Consider the following 18,769-nt stretch of genomic DNA (forward strand, 5'->3'; position numbering starts at 1 on the left):
TCACAGAGATCTGCCTACCTCTGCCTCCCAAGTGCTAGGATTAAGGGCGTGCGCCACCACACCCAACCTAAATAAATAATTTTATTTTAAAAAAATTTTTAAATAAAGTAATGATGCGGGAAAAATCTGTACATGTTCAGTATAGATGCAATTTTTTTCTTAATATTTTTCTCTCCAAGGTTGGCTGCATTACTGGATGTAGACCTTGCACATACAAACCTCATGTGGGGCGGGCTGTATACTTTTAATGCAGTAGCTCTTGAACTTGAATGAGCCCCAGGACAGCCTGAGGGTGGGGTAACACAGACAGCTGGGCCTGTCCCTAGTTTCTGACTCAATAGATCTGAAGAGGGATTTTTCCTCACCATCCCCATCCCCTTCCCCTTCCCCTTCCACTTTCCCTCCTCCTCCCAATCCGTCTCCCCCTCCCCCTACATTTTGACACAGGGTCTTGCTATGTGTCCCAGACTGGCCTAGAATTCATGATCTTCCTGCCTTAGCCTCCCCAGTAGTGGGATTTTGTAGTACCACAAGGCCTGGCTGAGCATTTCATTTTTAACAAGTCTCAAGAAATGGTTATGATAATGGCCCAGGGACCACACTTACTTTCTAGAAAGAGCAGGAAATTATCTCCCAGTTCTCAGCTTGAAGCACAGATGGAGCCAGGCTATTGCTCGAATCTTCCCAAGGGAAAAAAGCAGTGAACTTGGCAAAAACAGTGAACCTGGATGCTATCAAATGCCTGATCCCCCAAAGGCTATTTCCGTTTGGTTCTGAGGTCCCAGGAAATGCTAATTTGTGGGGAAGTCATGACTGTGCCCCATAAGGTGGCACCGGGAGGGGACCGTAGGATCTTAACCATATCCTTGCCCATCAGGTCTGCATCGAGTACTTCAAAGACACCAATGTACTGTTCTTCGGGGGGCTCATGGTGGCCATCACCGTGGAGCACTGGAACTTGCACAAGCGCATCGCCCTGTGTGTGCTCCTTATCATCGGGGTGCGGCCTGCCCTGTGAGTCCCTGGAGAGCCAGGGTGGGAGAACCTGGATGGCGGCCATCAGGGCATCCTGTGCTTGCCAGAAAGCTGGACTATTGGTGTCTGTCTGTCTGCCTCTAGGCTGATTCTGGGCTTCATGGTGGTCACGGCCTTCCTCTCCATGTGGATCAGTAACACAGCCACAACAGCTATGATGTTGCCCATCGCGCATGCAGTCCTGGAGCAGCTGCATGGCTCCCACAAAGATGTGGAGGGGGGCAATGAGAACCCCACCTTTGAGCTGCAGGAAGCAAGTCCTCAGAAGGAAGGGGCCAAGCTTGGTAAGAGACATGAACAGACCTTGCCCCAACCCCTCAGTGCTTGGGGAAGATCTGCCACGCCTTCTATTCCCAAGGGTGGTCATCTTGGAACCCACCGGGAGAGGAGAGGAAGGCAAATGGTCAACTTCTTCAGGACTTCCTGGGACTTTCCAAGTTTTTAAATGCCACGGGAGCTGGCAAGCTAGCTCAGAGAGTTAAGGTGCCAACCACCAAATCTAAAGCCTGAGTTTGATCCCTGGAAACACATGAGGGAAGAAGAGAACCAAGTTCTACAAATTGTCCTCTACACCGTGACATGTTCATGTGTACACACACACAAAATAATTAATAAAAAGATTAAGAAGATTTTTAAATGCCAAGATTCATGGGCTAGGGAGATAGCTCAGTGGTAGAGTACTTATCTAACGTGCATGAGAGATTCTATCCTTACAACCACAAAATAACAACAATAACAATAATAATAATAATAGTAGTAATAAATAACAATAAAGCCAAGACTTGTCTGCTATAAACACATTCAGGCCTAGCAATCCAAGAGCTTGGTGAGAAGTAAGCTGGAGTCTAGGGAGATAGACAGGGTTCTGGGCTCTATTCCTCCTGTCTTGTCTGGATAATCATTGGCTTCCCTTCTCTGGACCTCAGTTTCCCTCTCTCAAGAGAGGCTGAACCAGATAGTATCTGAGGATAGCCCAAGGCTCAAAAAAATGCTGGGTCCACTCAGACCTGGGGACAGCCTCTGTCTTCCTGGTAGCTCAGGTCTGAGCTGTTCACCGGCAAGAGGCCATAGAGGCCATAAGCCCAACCAAGCTCCTTTGTGCTAGTCTTGCACCTGTCCCCACCTGAGCTTTCCCTTGTTCACAGATAATGGACAGGTCATACGGACTTCTTCAGAGTCAAAGGTTCAGAAGACCCAGGAGCACCTTCGCTTAAGCCAGGGCTTGAGCCTGTGCATCTGCTACTCGGCCAGCATCGGAGGCATTGCCACCCTGACGGGTACCACACCCAACCTGGTGCTGCAAGGCCAGGTCAACTCGTGAGTGATGGAGATGGGAGGGGCATGATGAGTGGGAGAAAGGGGTATTTACACTCTCACTGAGGGTACAACTGGGACCAAGTAGTTGCTGGGACAATGTCACACAGCAGCCCATGTCACTTTCATCAGGCTCTTCCCCCAAAATGGCAACGTAGTGAACTTTGCCTCCTGGTTTGGCTTTGCCTTCCCCACCATGGTCATCTTGCTGCTGCTGGCCTGGGTATGGCTACAGATCCTCTTCCTGGGCTTCAAGTAAGTGGTGTCATAGGTAAGAGAAGCTCTCTGCACCCCTGGGAGCTTCTAGTTTGTCCAAACATGGAAGGGGACCGTGCTATGAGAGGTCCTCTCCCTTTGGGTGCTTGGCCTCCCACATGAGGGATTACTGAATGGAGAACATTGCCCCTCTTAGCAGATGGGCAAACTGGGCCGGAGGAATGGGAATACTAGGATTGAAAGTCATGTCTCACATGTGCTTGTGTATGTCCATGTTCATGTGTGTGCATGTGTGCAGGCAGGTAGGTGTATGTGCACATGTATGTGTGAGTGCGTATGGAGTCCAGAGGTTGACGCTAGGTGTCTTCCTCAATTGTTCTCCCTCTTATTTTTTGAGACAGGGTCTCTCAGTGAATCTGGAGTTCACCAATTAGGCTACACTGGCTGGCCTGTGAGTCTCAGGGATCCTCCTGTCTCTCCCTCCCTAGCACTGAAATTATAGGCATGTACCACTGTGCCCAGTTTTTGTTTGTTTTGTTTTGTTTTGATACATGGTCTCACTGTGTATCTCTGACTGTCCAAGAAGTAACTGACTATGTAGACCAGGCTGGCCTCAAACTCACAGAGATCTGCCTGCCTATGCCTCCCTAGTGCTGGGATTAAAGATGTGTGCCACCATGCCTGACAATATGCCTATTTTTTTCCCATATATATGAGTGCTAGGGACCGAATTCAGGTCTTCATGCTTACATGGCAAGTATGTTACTGACTGAACCATCTCCCCATCCCTAGAAACCACATCTCCTGATGTCCAGGTCAGGCCCCTCCCTTAATACTCCACAGTTGTTGGATAAGTGCTCAGGGATTCCACACTGAGTAGAGTCAGTCAGAGAAGAATTTAAGGTATTCCTTCTTTTTTTAATTAATTTTTTTAAATTTTATGTGTATGCATGTATTGCCTGCATATAGGTAAGTGCACCCATGTCATGCAATGCCCGCGGAGGCTAGAAGTGGCTATCGGATCCCCTGGGACTGGAGTTTCGGACAGTTGTTAGCTGCCATGTGGGTGCTGGGATTCGAACCTGGTCCTCTGCAAGAACAACCAGTGTTCTTGACCACTGAGCCATCTCTCCAGCTCCTGAGGTATTCCTTCTGTATGAGTGGCCATGTGCTGGACACAAAATCCCAGAAGACCTTAGGCAAAGTCTCTATCCTTGCCACTCCCCAAATGATAGGTAATGATAAAGTGAGGGTCATGAGAGAAGGGAGCACAGGCAGTGGATATTCTAGAAAGCTCCTGGAGGTAATATCTGAGTTGACATTTACAGGACTGGAAGTCAGATGGGAAGAAAAGTGGGTGAAGGCATAGAAAATTGGGAGCCCCAGGCAGCAGAGCAGGCATGAAGCACGGAGGCTACAAAGACCCAGATGTGTCTGGGGAACTCTGGTTCTGGAGAGCTGAAGCACAAAAAAGAAAAAGGGAGTGTCCTGATATGAAGTGCAAGAGGCAGTCAGGAAGGACCACCGAAGACCTCGAGTGTGTCACATAGAGTTCAGACCTTGTCCTGAGCCCAAGACCAGTGTGCAGATTTCATTTCTACTTGTAACCCTGAATCACTCATCATCAGTGTTCCGAGCTCTATGTTGAAAATCAGTGGATAGCCAGATATGGTGGCACAGACCTGTCATCTCAGCACTCGGGAGGCAGAGGCAGGTGGATCTCTGTGAGTTCAAAGTCAGCCTGGTCTACATAGCAAGTTCCAGGCCAGTTGGGACTACAGGGAGACCATGTCTCAAAAACACACACAGAGAGAAAGAGACAGAGACAGAGAGAGAGAGAGAGAGAGAGAGAGAGAGAGACTTTGCTAAGGCTCAATTGAAATCAAGTCTGTGATGGATTAGTGATGTCTACTGTGCACACAAACCCCAGAGTGGTGGTCTAAAAGTTATTGTGGTGTGAGTCATTTTTCTACCCTTTCCAGACAGAGAGGCGCCATCACAAATTGTTAAGCTGTACTTTGGACAAATCACTTGGGCAGATGCAAGGAGATTGGATTAAGGTTTGAACTGGCGTGAGGCAAGGCAGTAGTTGATGAGATCAGCACAGCATTGGGTACCATGAGGAGTCAAAGATGTGTGAAGCATGGTCTTTGCCCCTGAGGAACTCACAGACCAGCAGGGAATGAGATTTACTCAAGTGTGAAGTTAAATGCCAATATGAGTTAAGGAAACAACACAGGAGGGTAGGTATAACCTTCTGAACCTCTGAGGGCTATGCAGATGTGGTTGAGGCTGTCTGGGGATAGCCTCCTGCAGGCAGGAGGGAAGGAAGAGGTTCCTGAAAGGCTGCTGAAAAGGGGATCTGAGAACCAGGAGGCTTAGGGTCCCTAGTTCTTACCCTGGGCAGAAGAGGGCTCAGCACAGAGACCTGTCAGAGGAAGAACAATGATACAGCAGGTGGATCAGGGCTGAGTTGGAAAAACCCAGTTTCCTTGCTGAAAAAGAGTCATGATCCCATACCAGGCATGGTAGTACATTCCCATAATCCCAGCATTCAGGAGGCTGAGACAAGAAGATCAAGAGATGGAGGTCAGCCTGGGCTCAAAAATCTAAAACAAAAGATGTAGTTGGGTTGGTAGAGTGCTTGCCTTGCATACGTGAAGCTCTGGGTTCAATTCCCAGTCCCACATAACCTGGGCATAGGGATGCACATCTGTAATCCCCATACTTGGGAGGCAGAGACAGAAGAATCAGTAGTTCAAAGTCACCCTCTGCTACATAGCAAGTTCAACATTAGCTTGGACTATATGATCTTGTCAGAGAGAGAGAGAGAGAGAGAGAGAGCTATGCAGTCCCTCTGGATTTTGGACTCCTCTCTGGCCATGAATAGAGAGCCAGGACCTTAGGGCCTGACCTTTATGATGACCTCTGTAGGCCAGTCTTTACATCAGCATTTAGCACCTTGACACCTACCTGGGGCTGGCGCTTTACATACTGGTCCTGCCCCTGCCTGCAGCTTCCGGAAGAACTTTGGCTTTGGAGAAGGGGAAGAGGAGCGAAAACAAGCAGCCTTTCAGGTCATCAAGACCCAGCACAAGCTGCTGGGCCCCATGAGCTTTGCAGAAAAGGCTGTCACCATCCTCTTTATCATCCTGGTGATACTCTGGTTTACTCGGGAGCCAGGCTTCTTCCAAGGCTGGGGTAACGTGGCTTTTGCTGATGAAAATGGGCAAAGGTGAGAGCTACTGGGTAGAAGAGTGGGGGGGGGGCATGCCTGGGGCTCAGCACTGGGAAGGAGAGAGGAACAGGACACCTCTCTTGGGGGTACTCACCAGGCATGTGGATGGAGGGGACCCTTCTCTGTCACCCACTCAGTCTGCCTTCCCTGACCCTCCCACAGCATGGCATCTGATGGGACAGTGGCCATCTTCATCAGTGTAATCATGTTCATTGTGCCCTCCAAGATCCCAGGACTAACTCAGTTCCCAGGTAAGTACCTGGTCTAGGGCCAGGAAAGGTCTCTGCAGCTCCTTAAGGCATGTAGCCAACTGCCTTCCACCACACCTGGCAGGAGTTGAAAAAGCTAGAGAGGTTGAGGTGACCTGAGAAGGACAAAGGGACATAGTTAAAGTATACATAGAACCGAGAGCCTCAGGGACCAGCTTTTTCCTATGTTAAGTTCTGATAGGAACCTACTCAGGGAGGCCTCAAGTGGAGGGGAGGGGAGGCCTATTGGCTTTTGGTGACCATCCTTCTCTGCTTGAGGAGTAGAAAAACCAGGGAAGCTGAAGCCTCCTCCTGCCCTCCTCACCTGGAAGATAGTGAATGAGAAGATGCCCTGGAATATCGTGATCTTGCTGGGTGGGGGCTTTGCCCTGGCCAAAGGCAGTGAGGTGAGAGCTTGTCTGAGGCAACCTTGGGACAGCCCTAAAGACCATGCTCCCGTGGAGTTCTCAGAGTCCAAGTCGCATTCCACACCAGCCCCTCTTGCTGAGGAATGCTGTTAAGCCTGAGCACTCACAGGGCCAGCATTGGCTTGATGCAGTGTTTGATGCAGCCTCCAGGGGGCGCCACGATCACAGCCCTTTGGGGACCAGAGCATCCTTCCCCAGAGTCTCTAACCAAAAGAGCTGAAATTCCTGTCACTGCAGTCCTGGGCCTCATACTGGCTAAGCTGGGGCAACAGTTGGCACACTAGACTCCTGGGTCTATGGTTAGTTCATCCACAGACTGTGCCAGGAACCTTGCTTGGTGTGAAGAAGGCAGGAACCTAGCTCCCCGTCAGCAACATATCTCACAGCCTGGTGTGAAGGTGGACAGGGCCAGCCAGACCTAGGAGCTCTTCCCACCCTAGGAGCTGCCTCCTTCCAACCTCTTCAGAGCCCTGCCCCCACTCCCCCTCCCTGCCAATGTCCCCTCAGTCCCAACCCTCAGCAGGGAGAGGATGCAGATGATTCAAGGGCTTCCTGAGAGGGGTCAAGAAGGCAGGGGTAAAAGGAGGCAAATGTCATCACTCCCACCAAACCCCAGATTTCTCACTAGATCCTCCTCCCCACACCCTGCTAGTCCCTAAGAGCAGCAGGGATTCCCCTTGGTGCTAGCTGGGTACTGTCTTCCCTCAGCACTGTTTGACTTAAAAGCTACATGGAGGTGTGGGCAGGAGCAGGGCCTCCCAGAGCCCTAGCCAAGGACTTGGGGGCCCCAGGCAGCTCTGCCTCACAGGCATCACCTTCTTCTGCCCTCAGAAATCAGGTCTGTCTGAGTGGTTAGGAGACAAACTGACCCCGCTTCAGCACATACCACCTCCGGCCACCGCCCTCATCCTCTGCCTGCTGATTGCCACCTTCACTGAGTGTACTAGCAACGTGGCCACCACTACACTCTTTCTACCCATCCTAGCATCCATGGTGAGCCGACACTGCAGCCTCTTCCAGGCAGCCCTCCTGTCTGTTCTTGAACCCCCACAGGTCAGAGTGGTTGGTCTGCACCTCCTCTCCTGGCTGGAGAGGACCCCCAAAGCCTCCCTCTTCTCCAGATCTTGAGCCCTTGGATCTCAAGGCCTTCTGGCCCCTGAGTCACCCATCCTGGTGACATCATCCCTTGAATATCCCAGTGGGGCTGGTTGGAGGCCTCACCCACCTCCCCACCCCAGTCCCTGTCCTGGTCATTCCAGAGGTGATGGAGGTAAAATTGCTCCCTAGAGCGTCTCCAGCCCCTTCCTCCACAGGTGTGTTCCCACAGCCTTTGATGACACCACCTGAGCCCCTTTGAGATCCTTTTTATGGGCCCCACCCCTCACTACACCCCACAGGGCAGGGCTGCACAGTCATCCCCTCCAGAGAGGTCAGGGGGCCCTCCCCAGGTCACCCAGGGTGCTCTGCACAGGGGCTGCGTTCATGACCTGAAGCTGTGAGAGAGCAGGGCAGTCCCTCAAAGGGCAGACACAGCAGAACTGGATGGGGCCTTGCCTCACACTAGGCTTAGGCTCAGATCCACTCTGCCCATTGTCCCCTTCCAGGCTCAGGCCATCTGCCTTCACCCTCTCTACGTCATGCTACCCTGCACCCTGGCGGCCTCCCTGGCCTTCATGCTGCCTGTGGCCACTCCACCAAACGCCATCGTCTTCTCCTTTGGGGGTCTCAAAGTGTCTGATATGGTGAGTGGTGGGAAAGCCAGAATGTTTCAGACATCCACCTGCCCTGTCTTTCCATCTTGGGGGAATCACAGAATAGCTGAAAGACACCAGTTCTAAGAGAAAAGCTGGCTGGAGGCCTCACCCAGGTGTGTGAGGGAACAGTGGGGGTGGGGGTGGGGGGTTAAAACATCTCAATGTTCTGCAGCTCCAGGCCATAAATGGGAGAGGGGACATGAGGAAGGTCGGGGTGGGGGTGGGGGGTTCCAGCATCCCCACTCAAAGATATGAACTAAGAGAAAACAAGGCCCAGGGTCCCAGAAGCTCCCAAGGAGCCCCACCTCCCCTGTTATCACTGACAGTCAAGTAAATGGTAAGGGCATTGCTAGCACTGCAGGTTGGACTAAAAGCAGAACTTCCGAGGGAGGGGTGCTGATGGAAGGGGTCATGAGCACCCCTGACAGCTGAGGCGTGTGCTGCTGGTTCACGCTGGCTTTCCTCACACCAGGCCCGCGCTGGATTCCTGCTCAACATCATCGGGGTGCTGGTTATCACACTGGCTGTCAACAGCTGGAGCATTCCCATCTTTCACCTGGACACATTCCCCACCTGGGCCCACTCCAACACAAGCCAATGCCTTCTCAGCTCACCCAACTCCACTACACCAGGTCCCTAGACCCGAGTGCAGCTCGGCTCTGCTGGGGAAAACCCACCCGTACCCGTGCCACTCCGCGGAACCAGAAGGGGGCACCCCAAGTGCCAAGCCCTGGGCTAGAGATGAAGAGACGGCCGGCGCTTGTGCAATCGTGTGTTCGTGTGTTCCCAGAGAACGTGTGTGAGCTCGCTCTCCAGAGTGCATAGCAAGATGCGCGTGTTACAGTGTGCACGGACACATGCGCGCACGTGTGCGTGTGCGTGTGCGTGTGCGTGTGTGCGTGTGTGTGTGGTGTGGCCTGAGAGCGCCTGAGCGGCTGTACCCTCCCTCTCTGCCAGCTAGGCCTCTTTGCACTGTATTTATTGAAACTCCGAGTTGGAACTGCCTGGGAGCTGGGCCGGCCGCGGGGTCTGGCTCGGCGCGCCAGGTTCCCCAGCCTTGGAGCTTCGGAAGGCTCCAAGGTCCATTAAAGGCTTTTTCAGTATAGTCCGATGTCTTTCCCGGCCCTCAGGACTGGTCCGATGGCTCGAACTGAAGATGTCGGTGTCCTGCGTGACGACCCCTGGCATTCCTTCCCTCCCCAGGAAAATAGTCGGGCACTCCGTTTGGAGTGGGCGCAGCCACCCAGCAAAGCCGCAGTGACATCACCAGCGGCTAATTGGGAGCTGCCAGTCCCTGCGTGCCTTTGGGAAAACCGGCCTCCCAGTTCCCAGAGCACTCCCAGGCCATTTACATAAAACCCTCTGCCCCTGCCAATTCCTCACCGACCCTTCTTCCAGCTGGAAAAACCGGTCCCGCCAGACCAGAGGAGGCAGGCTGACCCATGCCAGGTGCCCAGAAAGATGGACCCTCATCCAGAACGACAAGCCTGCAGCAAGAGGATGCAGGTTAGACTCGGGAACAGGCGCAAACCAGCCACGGATGGACTTCAGAGTCCAGAACCAGACAACTATGGAGAGTTCTGCCTCCCTACTCACCGTTGCCTGTCCTCTGCCACCCCATGCGGTCCACAAACCTCAGAGCTTTCATGTATCTGGCAAAGGTGGGGTGGAGTGAGGAAGGATGATGGTACATCACCATCCATTCCAGGATTCACACCTCTTCCAGTCTGGAAGCCCACCTCCGTGATTGTCCCACATCGGTCATGTGGATTGGTGCCATAGTAGCCTAGGGCTCATTTTGGAAATTTTTTAGTCTCACCCAGTTCCTTCCTGCTGCAGAGGGAGAGAAAAGAAGTGTTTTACCGTCAGCCTGTGTTCAAATGACAAAAGGGTACCAGCCGTGAAGAGAGAAAAGATTTCATTCTGATCTCACAGCTGGGATTCACTGTCTTGGCAGAGCTGGGGGCCCATGAGGAGTACAGCCAAGAAGGGGACTACTGCAGAGGGAAGAACATGGTGGTCTCCAGGGGACAGGGATCCTGACATGATCCAAGGGAAGAGAGCTGTGTCAGGCCAGTGGTTCTGCCTGCTCACCGACCCCTGAGGCTGACATTCCTAGTCCATGAAGTATAGCTGTAAATCACAAGAGGACCCCACCAAGGCCTCAGGGGATGGTCCCCCCACAATGAAGTAGGGTGGACTGGGGGACAGTAAAGAAAGATCCTCTGCCACTGTGGGCACCTGCAGCTCAGCCCCTGCTGAGGGAAGTCTTCACAGGGCTCAAGCAACTGTCTTGTTTGTTTGGCTTGCATTTTTTTAAGACAGGGACTCTTTATGCAGCCCAGGCTGGCCCGGGACTCACTATGTAAACCAGGATAACCTTAACTCATGATAATCCCCCTGCCTTACCCTTCTGAGTACTAGGATTACAGGCATGTGCCACCACACCTGGTTGGTGCTTACTCTTCCATCTCCAACTGTTAGCCTTGCTCAGAGGGACAGATGCAGATGCAGGTCATGCTGTCCATCCTAGACTCCACCCTTCCGGGGCAGATGGACACCAGCCAGCCTAGGGTCAGAGGTGGGCCATGCAGGTGCTGTTGCAGGCTTTGCTACTGCAGCCTCCCCCAGCTGCTCAGACATCACCCTCCTCAACAAACCTGGCTGAGGAGGGCCAAGCTGCAGATGAACAGGTGCTTCCTAATCACCATCATTAGCTGGGCAATAAAGCTCCTGGACTGAGCCAGCCTTTGAAGGAAGGGCTCCGGCTCGGGCTCGTCTCTAGGTCCATACAAGCAGCCTAGCCACTACAGCAGATGGATCTGGCCTGCTGGACGAGGGTCAGAGGTCTCCCTGCCACACACCCACATTCCATCCAGGACCCTTCCAGGACAAGAGCAAGGGATCTGGGGGTGTCTCCTGCCTGCCGAATGTGTGCAGTCCTGGGACTCAAGAATTCAAGTTGTAGGGGCTAGATAGATAGCTCAGCGGTTAAGAACACTGGTTGTTCTTGCAGAAGACCCAGGTTCGAATCCCAGCACCCACACTGCAGCTAGTGACTGTCGGTAACTCCAATTCCAGGATATGCGATGGCCTCTTCTGTCCTCCTCGGGCATTGCACGACATAGGTGCGCTTACTTACATGCAGGCATAACACTCATACACATAAAATGAAAATAATAAAACATTTTTTTAAAAAGAATTCAGGTTGTAAAGGAATAGAGAGATGGCTCAGCAGTTAAGAGCACTAACTGCTTTTGAAGAGGACCCAGATTCAAATCCCAGCACCCAAATGGCAGTTAACGACTGTCCGTAACTCCAGTTCCAGGGGATCCAACACCCTCTTCTGTCCTCTGGCGCTGTATAACATGGGTGCACACACATGCAGGCATAACACTCAAACACATAAAAATATAAATAAATAAAATTTTAAAATAATTCAGGTTGTACTGTGGAAAATCAAGAGACTGGAAAACTTGACCACAGTCTGCCTGAGGAGCCATGTCCCCAGTTCTTCACAGGACCTGGCACAGGAAATGTGCAAATGAACAGACATGCTGGAAGAACAAACGACTTCTCCGTGCATAGCAGGACATAAGGTCTTCAAAGCCTCTCTCCAAACTACCTTATGGGCCATGCTATGTGACCATGAGGCAATGTCTTGGCCTCTCTGGCCCAAGAGCATTTTAGTCTCAGCAGATAGGCCCAGATTTCTGAGCCTACTTTGGCAGTTTCCCTGCCCCTGTTCCTGAGACCCTGAGGGGTCTGTTTCTCTGTTTCATACCCCACCCTGCCAACTAGCAACAGCCCCCAGGCAGCCATGATGGCTAGACCACCAGGGCAGCAGTCACTAAGCCTGTCGGAGGAGACACCATCAGTACAGAAAGGAAAGTTTGTTTGGTAGATGGAACCAGGCCCTATTTACCCCAATGTCAAGGTCATTTTGACCCGAAACATTCTAGGGGATCAAGGGCAGGGCCCAGAGTGGGTCCCTTGGGAGCTGTCTGTCTCCCAGTCTCTGGAGAAGGGTGCTGCTGCCAGAGGATAGGGAAAGTGGCTTCAGCAGGGTAGCAACCTAGAGGGGCACCCTTACAACCTCCCCCAGCTTGCTGGAGGCAGGACGCCTAGAGTGAACCCATCCTCAACCTGGGGACACAGGTGTGGTGCAGAACAAGGAGGGGGTGCACAATCCTGCTGGAAAGACTGTGACAAGAGCTCTTGAGGGTGGGTGACCCCAGATAGGTACGTTCAGAGCAACATACTCCTGAGCCCACGCAGAACACCCCCAAAACACTTATACACATGCCTGTGCACCCACTCTCACAGCCCTTCGCACACCCAGAGCCATTTGAAAAAACCCACATGGTCACAGACCTCTGTGTACAGACAACTCTGCATACAGCATCAGACCCATGTGTTTTCACAATTGTATAGACACACACACACACACGCACAATGCTCTGACAGTCACACCAAGTGGTATACTATATCTTTGTACCCCAACACAGTATGAGGAAAGGTTCTTGCACACTCCGGCACACACTGTGCTTACAGATACTAATGGGGACTTCTCACCTCCTCTGCAGCCTCCCAGTGGGGAGGGAACAGGACAGGAGGAGAGCAGCCAGAAGAGTCCAAAAGGACTCTGCCCAGCTCATCTCCACAGACCCTCCCCACCAAGCTTGGAAACTCCCTGGACTTCCCAGAGGTCAGCCAACCAGAACAGGGGCGGACCTCCTTGGCCAGCTCCCTGAGGCTCTAGCCCAATTGCTCTATCATCCAGCCAAGGAGCCACCCCCACCCCCAGCATGTCCACTCTGTGATCAGATCCCTCCTGATCCCTCTGGATCCCTCCAGCCAACTTCTGCAGTGGGGTCTGGGCTTCAGTGTCTCATGTCAGCTATGCTTGGGCCCCAGTGGTCTGTAGGGTTGGGATGCTCGGGAGAACCCAGGGCATCATACATGCTAAGTGTACCCCATCCCCCCTCTGAAGACCTTCCTAAGAGTCTTCCACAGCAATAGAGACATAGAGGGCAGGCTCAGTCCTGGGTACTTACTTTGAAAAGAAAAGCCCAGCCTACAAGAGCAGATAAGGAAAGACATGCCAGGCATGGTGGTGTGTGCCTGTAATCCCAGCACTCTGGTGATCGAGGCAGGGGAATTGCTGCAAGTTCCAGACCAGCCTGGTGTACATAGGGAGTTATAGGCCAGCTGACTTGGTCTACACAGCAAGTACCAGGGTTACAGAGGAAGATAGAGTAAAATGGGAGGGGGGGTCACAGTTAAGTGTTTGTCATGCAAACATAAGGAAAGGACCTGAGTTCAATCCTAAGTAAAAGCCAGGTGCAGCAGCTTCCCCATCCATGATCCTAGCACTGGGAAGGGGACAACAGGTGGATCCCTGGAACTTTCCAGCCAGCTAGCCTAGCCAATCAGTGAGCTCTAGACTCAGTAAGAGACTGTCTCAGAAAATAAGGTCGAGAGAGGTTGAAGAAGACACCCTGCATTGACCTCTGGCCTCCACAGGTATACACAAACACACCCACACAAACACATACATACACCACTCACATGCACATAGAGAAGTTGACAGATGTAAGGTACAGGGAAGGCTCCACCTGCTCCATCACACTGGGGCTCCAAAGGTAGGAGCCTCTCCTTCTGCTGGGGTCCCCAGAGTCATGCTCCAGACTGGAACATGGCAGACACTGACTCCAGGGATCTTCATATCCTCCCCTGCACCCCCTCGTCCAGCCCTGGGCCGAGCTCAGCAGGAAGACCGTGGTTCTAACCTCTGGTTTCCAGGGACCATTCAAACTCTAGCTGTAGCCACTCAAGCCAAGCACAGCTCAGCTCTGTCTGCTGGCCAGAAATGAATGTGCTGGAGGGTAGGGGTGCTTTCTGGGGAGCAGAGTCATCACTGCAGATGCTAGAACTAAGGTGAGATGCCAGGACAGGGCTTATGGGCCTGGGGGAGAATGCTGAGGGGCTGGTATGAAAGAGGAGCTAAGGGTCCTATCTGCAGTCAAGAGAAACACCACTCAGCTTCCTGGTCCAAGATTCTCAACTCCTGCTTCAACTCCCAGACTGCAACAATGAGGAAGTGGCCTTCCAAAGGACAGAGGGAGCAAAGGAAGGGACTCCACACACCCATCAGGAAAATCTTGCCAGGTGTGGTGGCACATAGCTATAAATCCAGCTCTTGGGAGTCTGAGGCAGGAGGATTGTAAGTTTGAGGGCAGACTGGACTACATAGTGGGTGCTAAGACAGCCTGGGAGATCTTGTCTTTATAAAAACCAACCAAATAAATAAATGAAGCAGAACCAGGGCAGGTGAGATGACTCAGGAAGTTAAGGCACTTGCCACCAAGCCTGACAACTTGAGTCGCTCCTGGCACCAACATGGTGAAACAAAAGAACCGACTCCTCAATTGTCCTTTGACCGCTACACACACACACACAGTAGCACACACTCACACACAGACCCAAATAAATAAGTGTAATTTTTAAATTTTATTTTATATGTATGAGCATTTTGCCTACATGTGTGTAAGTGCACTTGTGTCATGTGATGCCTGCAGAGGTCAGAAGAAGGCGTCAGATGCCCTGGAACTGGAGTTACAGACGGTTGTTAACCACTGTATGGGTGCAGGGAATCAAATCAGGTTCATCCACAAGAGCAGTCAGGGCTCTTAACAACTGAGACATCTCTCCAGCCCCAAATAAATGTAATTTTAAAATCTTAAAAAACAATTATTTTTAATATGGGGTGAGGTGGTGCATGCCTTTAACCCCAGCATTCAGGAGGCTGAGGCAGGCAGATCTCTGTAAGATTGAGGCCAACCTGGTCTACATAGTAAGTTCCAGGCCAACTGGGATTACAGAGCGATCCTGTCTCAAGAAAACAAACAAACAAACAAATAAATTTTTAAAAAGGAAATACAGGTCTGGAGAGATGGCTCAGTGGTTAAAAGCAGTGGCTGCTCTTGCAGAGGACCCAGGTTCAGTCCCAGCACCCACATGGCAGCTAACAACTGACCACAACTCCAGTTCCAGGGGATTCACCGACCTCTTCTGACCTCCATGGGCATTGCACAACACGGGTGCACTTATATGAATGCAAGCAATACACTCTTACACATAAAATAAGAATAATAGCCGGGCCAGAGGCGTACACCTCTAATCCCAGCACTCGGGAGGCAGAGGCAGGCGGATCTCTGTGAGTTCAAGGTCAGCCTGGTCTACATAGTGAGTTCCAGGACAGCTGGGGCTACAGGGAGACCCTGTCTCAAAAAGACCAAAAAATAAATAAATAACAGTGTTGGGTCCCCTGAAACTGGAGTTACAGATGAGTGTTAGCTGCTCAGTGGTTAAGAGCACTGACTGCTCTTGCAGAGGACACGGGTTCGATTCCCAGCACTCACATGGTGGCTATGAACTGTCCTTAATTCAAGTTCCAGGGAAATCCAAAGCCCTCTTCTGACCTCCGTGGAATTGCATGACACAGGTGCACTCACATACATGCAGGCAATATGATCATATACATAAAATAAAAGTAATAAATAAAATTTTTTGAAAAAAGAAACAGAATCTTAGTGTAGAAAGGTGGCAGCCACAGTCTCCCAGCAGTCCAGTAGGGCCTCCCTGGGATTCTTGACTCCTGAATTAACTTCCAGTTCCTTGATTTTTAATACAGTTGAAAGTCTGTTTATTTGTTTTGGTCATTGGTAGTTTGCTTGTGAATTTACTTGTTTTGGTCATTGGTAGTTTGCTAGTGAATTGCCATTTTTCTGAGATGGCACCTTTTTATTTGTTTAGGGGATATCTTTATATATTATGGATACCAGTCCTTTATTATAGATGTTGCAACATTTCTTCCAGGTGATTTCTTTGTCTTTTAATTTTGTTTATATTATATATTGCTTTAAATAAATTTTGAATTTTTAGTTAGCAAAATCTGTCAGTATATTTCTTTATGACTTCCTGATTTGATGTCATGCTTTAAGATGTCTTCTCTACATCATAATTTAATAAAAGCATTTCCTATATTTTTCATATTGATTTGTTTAATATTTTTTTAAACTGTTTATTTTTGAGTATGAGTGTTATGCCTACATGTCTATCAATGCACCCATGTTGTGCAATGCCCGCAGAGACCAGAAGAAGGCGTTGGAGCCCCTGGAACTGGAGTTACAGATGGTTGTTAGCCACCATGTGGATGCTGGGATTCAAACCTGGGTCCTCTGAAAGAGCAGCCAATGCTCTTAATCACTGAGCATCTCTCCAGCACCCATTTTCATATTGATTTGTATGATTTTTCATTTTCACATATTTTCAGTCCATCATGGGTTTGAGGAAGAATGTAATTTTTTGTTGTTATTGTTTAGTTTTTGAGATAGGCTCTCACTCTGTAGCCTAGGCTGACCTGGAACTCACTGTATAGCCCAAGCGGAACTGGAACTCTCTATGTAGTCCAGACTGACCTTGAATTCGTGGTAATCCTCCTGCCTTAGGCCCCGAAGTTCTAGAACCCCAGGTGTGCACTACCACATCTGGCTTCCATCACTGTTTTCTTGTGTTTTCTTGAGACAAGGGCTCTTGTAGCCAAAGCTGGCCTTGAACTCCTGATGTTCCTGCCTCCATATCCCATCACTAGTTTTTGTTGTTGTTTGCTTGAGTTTTTGTTTGGCCTGGATCTCACAGAGATCCACCTGCCTCTGCCTCTCCAGTGCTGGGATTAAAAGAGTGCACCATGCCCGGCACTGCTTTTTAATATACAATGTAAAGGAGGGTTTACCCTTATTCCACTATTTTAAGTCTATCATCTTAGGTCCCTTGATTGTACTTTTTGCATTTCCCGTGATTCTTTGTTGACTTGTTATCACATGCCCAAGTCTCAGAAATTTCGACTTTACCCAGGACTTTCTTATCTTCCATTAATTAATTCATTTGTTTATTTCTATGTCAAAATCACATTCATATTTTTGTTTATCTGGGGGGTTGATATTACTTTTACTTATTTAATTTATTTATTACTGCTGTGTGTGGATGTGTGTGATGTGTGCGTATGGACAAGTGTGGCCCTCAGAGACACTACTATGTGAAGCAAGTTTTACCCTTTCTCCTTTACGTGGGTACCAGGAATCAAACTCAAGCTGCTAGCCTTACACAGCAAGTACCTTTACTTGATAAGCCCACTCCCTGGGCTAATATTGTTTTTATTTAGTTTTGGGTTTTTTTCTGTTGTTGTTTTTTCGGCCTTTTTGAGACAGGGTTTCCCTGTAGCCCCAGTTGGCCTGGAGCTCAATATGTAGACCAGGCTGGCCTTGAACTCACCTAGATCCATCCGCCTGCCTCTGCCTCCCGAGTGCCAGCATTTTTATATAGTTTTGAGTCAGAGTCCTGCTATGTAGCCCAGGCTGGCCTCAAACTAGAAAGCCTCCTGCCTCAGCCTCCTGAGTGTTTGGACTACTCCTGCACTACCATGCCTGGCTCCAAAATTCATACTATCTTAATTGTGGAGGCTTTATTGGACATTTTAAAGATTGGCAAGGCAAATTTCAAAAGCTCTGAGCTGTTCACAAACATTTACTCTTTCCCTAGACTTTAGAATCAACTTTTGAAGTTCTATGGGGCAAAAAAAATGAGGGTTTCAGTTTGAATTATACTCTATTTGGAAATTGTTTAGAAGAGAATCCACGTCTTTACAGTATGTTCAGCTTTCTAGTTCAGTAACTTGATATGCCTTTATATTTATTTAGGTGCTTTTATGTCTACCAGTAAAAGTGTCTTCTTTCCTTTTGTGGATTTTGCAGGTTTCCTACTAAATTCATTCCTAGGTATTGTGTAATATTGCTGTAAAGAAAGTTGGGTCTTCCGTGTCTATTTTCTTTTTATTTATATTTTACATGTATGAATGTTTTGCCTCCATGTATGTAAGTGTACCATATGTGTGTTGTGCCTATGGAAGCCAGAAGAGGGTGTTGGATACCCTGGAACTGGAGTTACAGCCAGCTGTTAGTCTACCCAATACGGGTGCTGGAAACCAAACCCAGGTCCTCTGCAAGGGCAGCCAGTGCTCTTAACTGCTGAGCCATCTCTCCAGCCCCTATTTTCTTTTTTTGATGCAAGAACTGGATGAGGTCTTGAATTCAGATCCTCCCGTCTCCAGACCGGGGTTACAGGCATGCAGCACCACACTTGGTGTCTGTTTTCCAATTGGTTGTTTCAGTTGTAGAGAAGTTATTTTGACTTTTACCACCTAACTTGTATTCTATTATCTGACAAAAGTCACTTGTTAGTCTTTCCTTTGATTCTTAAATGTCTTAAACAATCACATCATTTGCCATTTTTTGAAGATTTTATATTGTTCCTTGACTTACTTAGATCCCTTCCTTTGCTACCTTCCTCCCCATCCCCATCCCCATCTTTTAAAAAATTTTTGGTTACATCTATTTATATGGGGAAAGGGAGCACACAGGCCCCAGCATGCTTATCAGAGGTCAGAGGACAACTTGCAGGAGTTGATTCCTTCCA

The 18,769-nt window shown here is 49.8% G+C and overlaps 1 protein-coding gene across 2 annotated transcripts in view; it reads left to right on the forward strand.

Moving 5' to 3' along the window:
- Slc13a2 (solute carrier family 13 member 2) overlaps nucleotides 1-9,338 on the forward strand; it is a 28,825-nt gene extending 19,487 nt beyond the window's left edge. Inside the window, exons 3-12 of one of the 2 annotated variants that reach the window (XM_008840602.2) lie at nucleotides 878-1,014; nucleotides 1,120-1,319; nucleotides 2,181-2,352; nucleotides 2,482-2,604; nucleotides 5,582-5,800; nucleotides 5,966-6,054; nucleotides 6,337-6,458; nucleotides 7,311-7,472; nucleotides 8,084-8,221; nucleotides 8,706-9,338. In XM_008840602.2, the coding sequence (XP_008838824.1) occupies nucleotides 878-1,014; nucleotides 1,120-1,319; nucleotides 2,181-2,352; nucleotides 2,482-2,604; nucleotides 5,582-5,800; nucleotides 5,966-6,054; nucleotides 6,337-6,458; nucleotides 7,311-7,472; nucleotides 8,084-8,221; nucleotides 8,706-8,873 (1,530 nt within the window). In that variant the 3' untranslated portion in view covers nucleotides 8,874-9,338. The remainder of the gene's footprint in view (nucleotides 1-877; nucleotides 1,015-1,119; nucleotides 1,320-2,180; nucleotides 2,353-2,481; nucleotides 2,605-5,581; nucleotides 5,801-5,965; nucleotides 6,055-6,336; nucleotides 6,459-7,310; nucleotides 7,473-8,083; nucleotides 8,222-8,705) is intronic. The other variant, XM_029567143.1, reaches the window with a different exon arrangement.
- Nucleotides 9,339-18,769: the final 9,431 nt, after the last annotated feature.

Source organism: Nannospalax galili, unplaced genomic scaffold (genome assembly GCF_000622305.1).
Source record: "Nannospalax galili isolate Female #2095 unplaced genomic scaffold, S.galili_v1.0 scaffold2241, whole genome shotgun sequence".
Classification (NCBI taxonomy): domain Eukaryota; kingdom Metazoa; phylum Chordata; class Mammalia; order Rodentia; family Spalacidae; genus Nannospalax; species Nannospalax galili.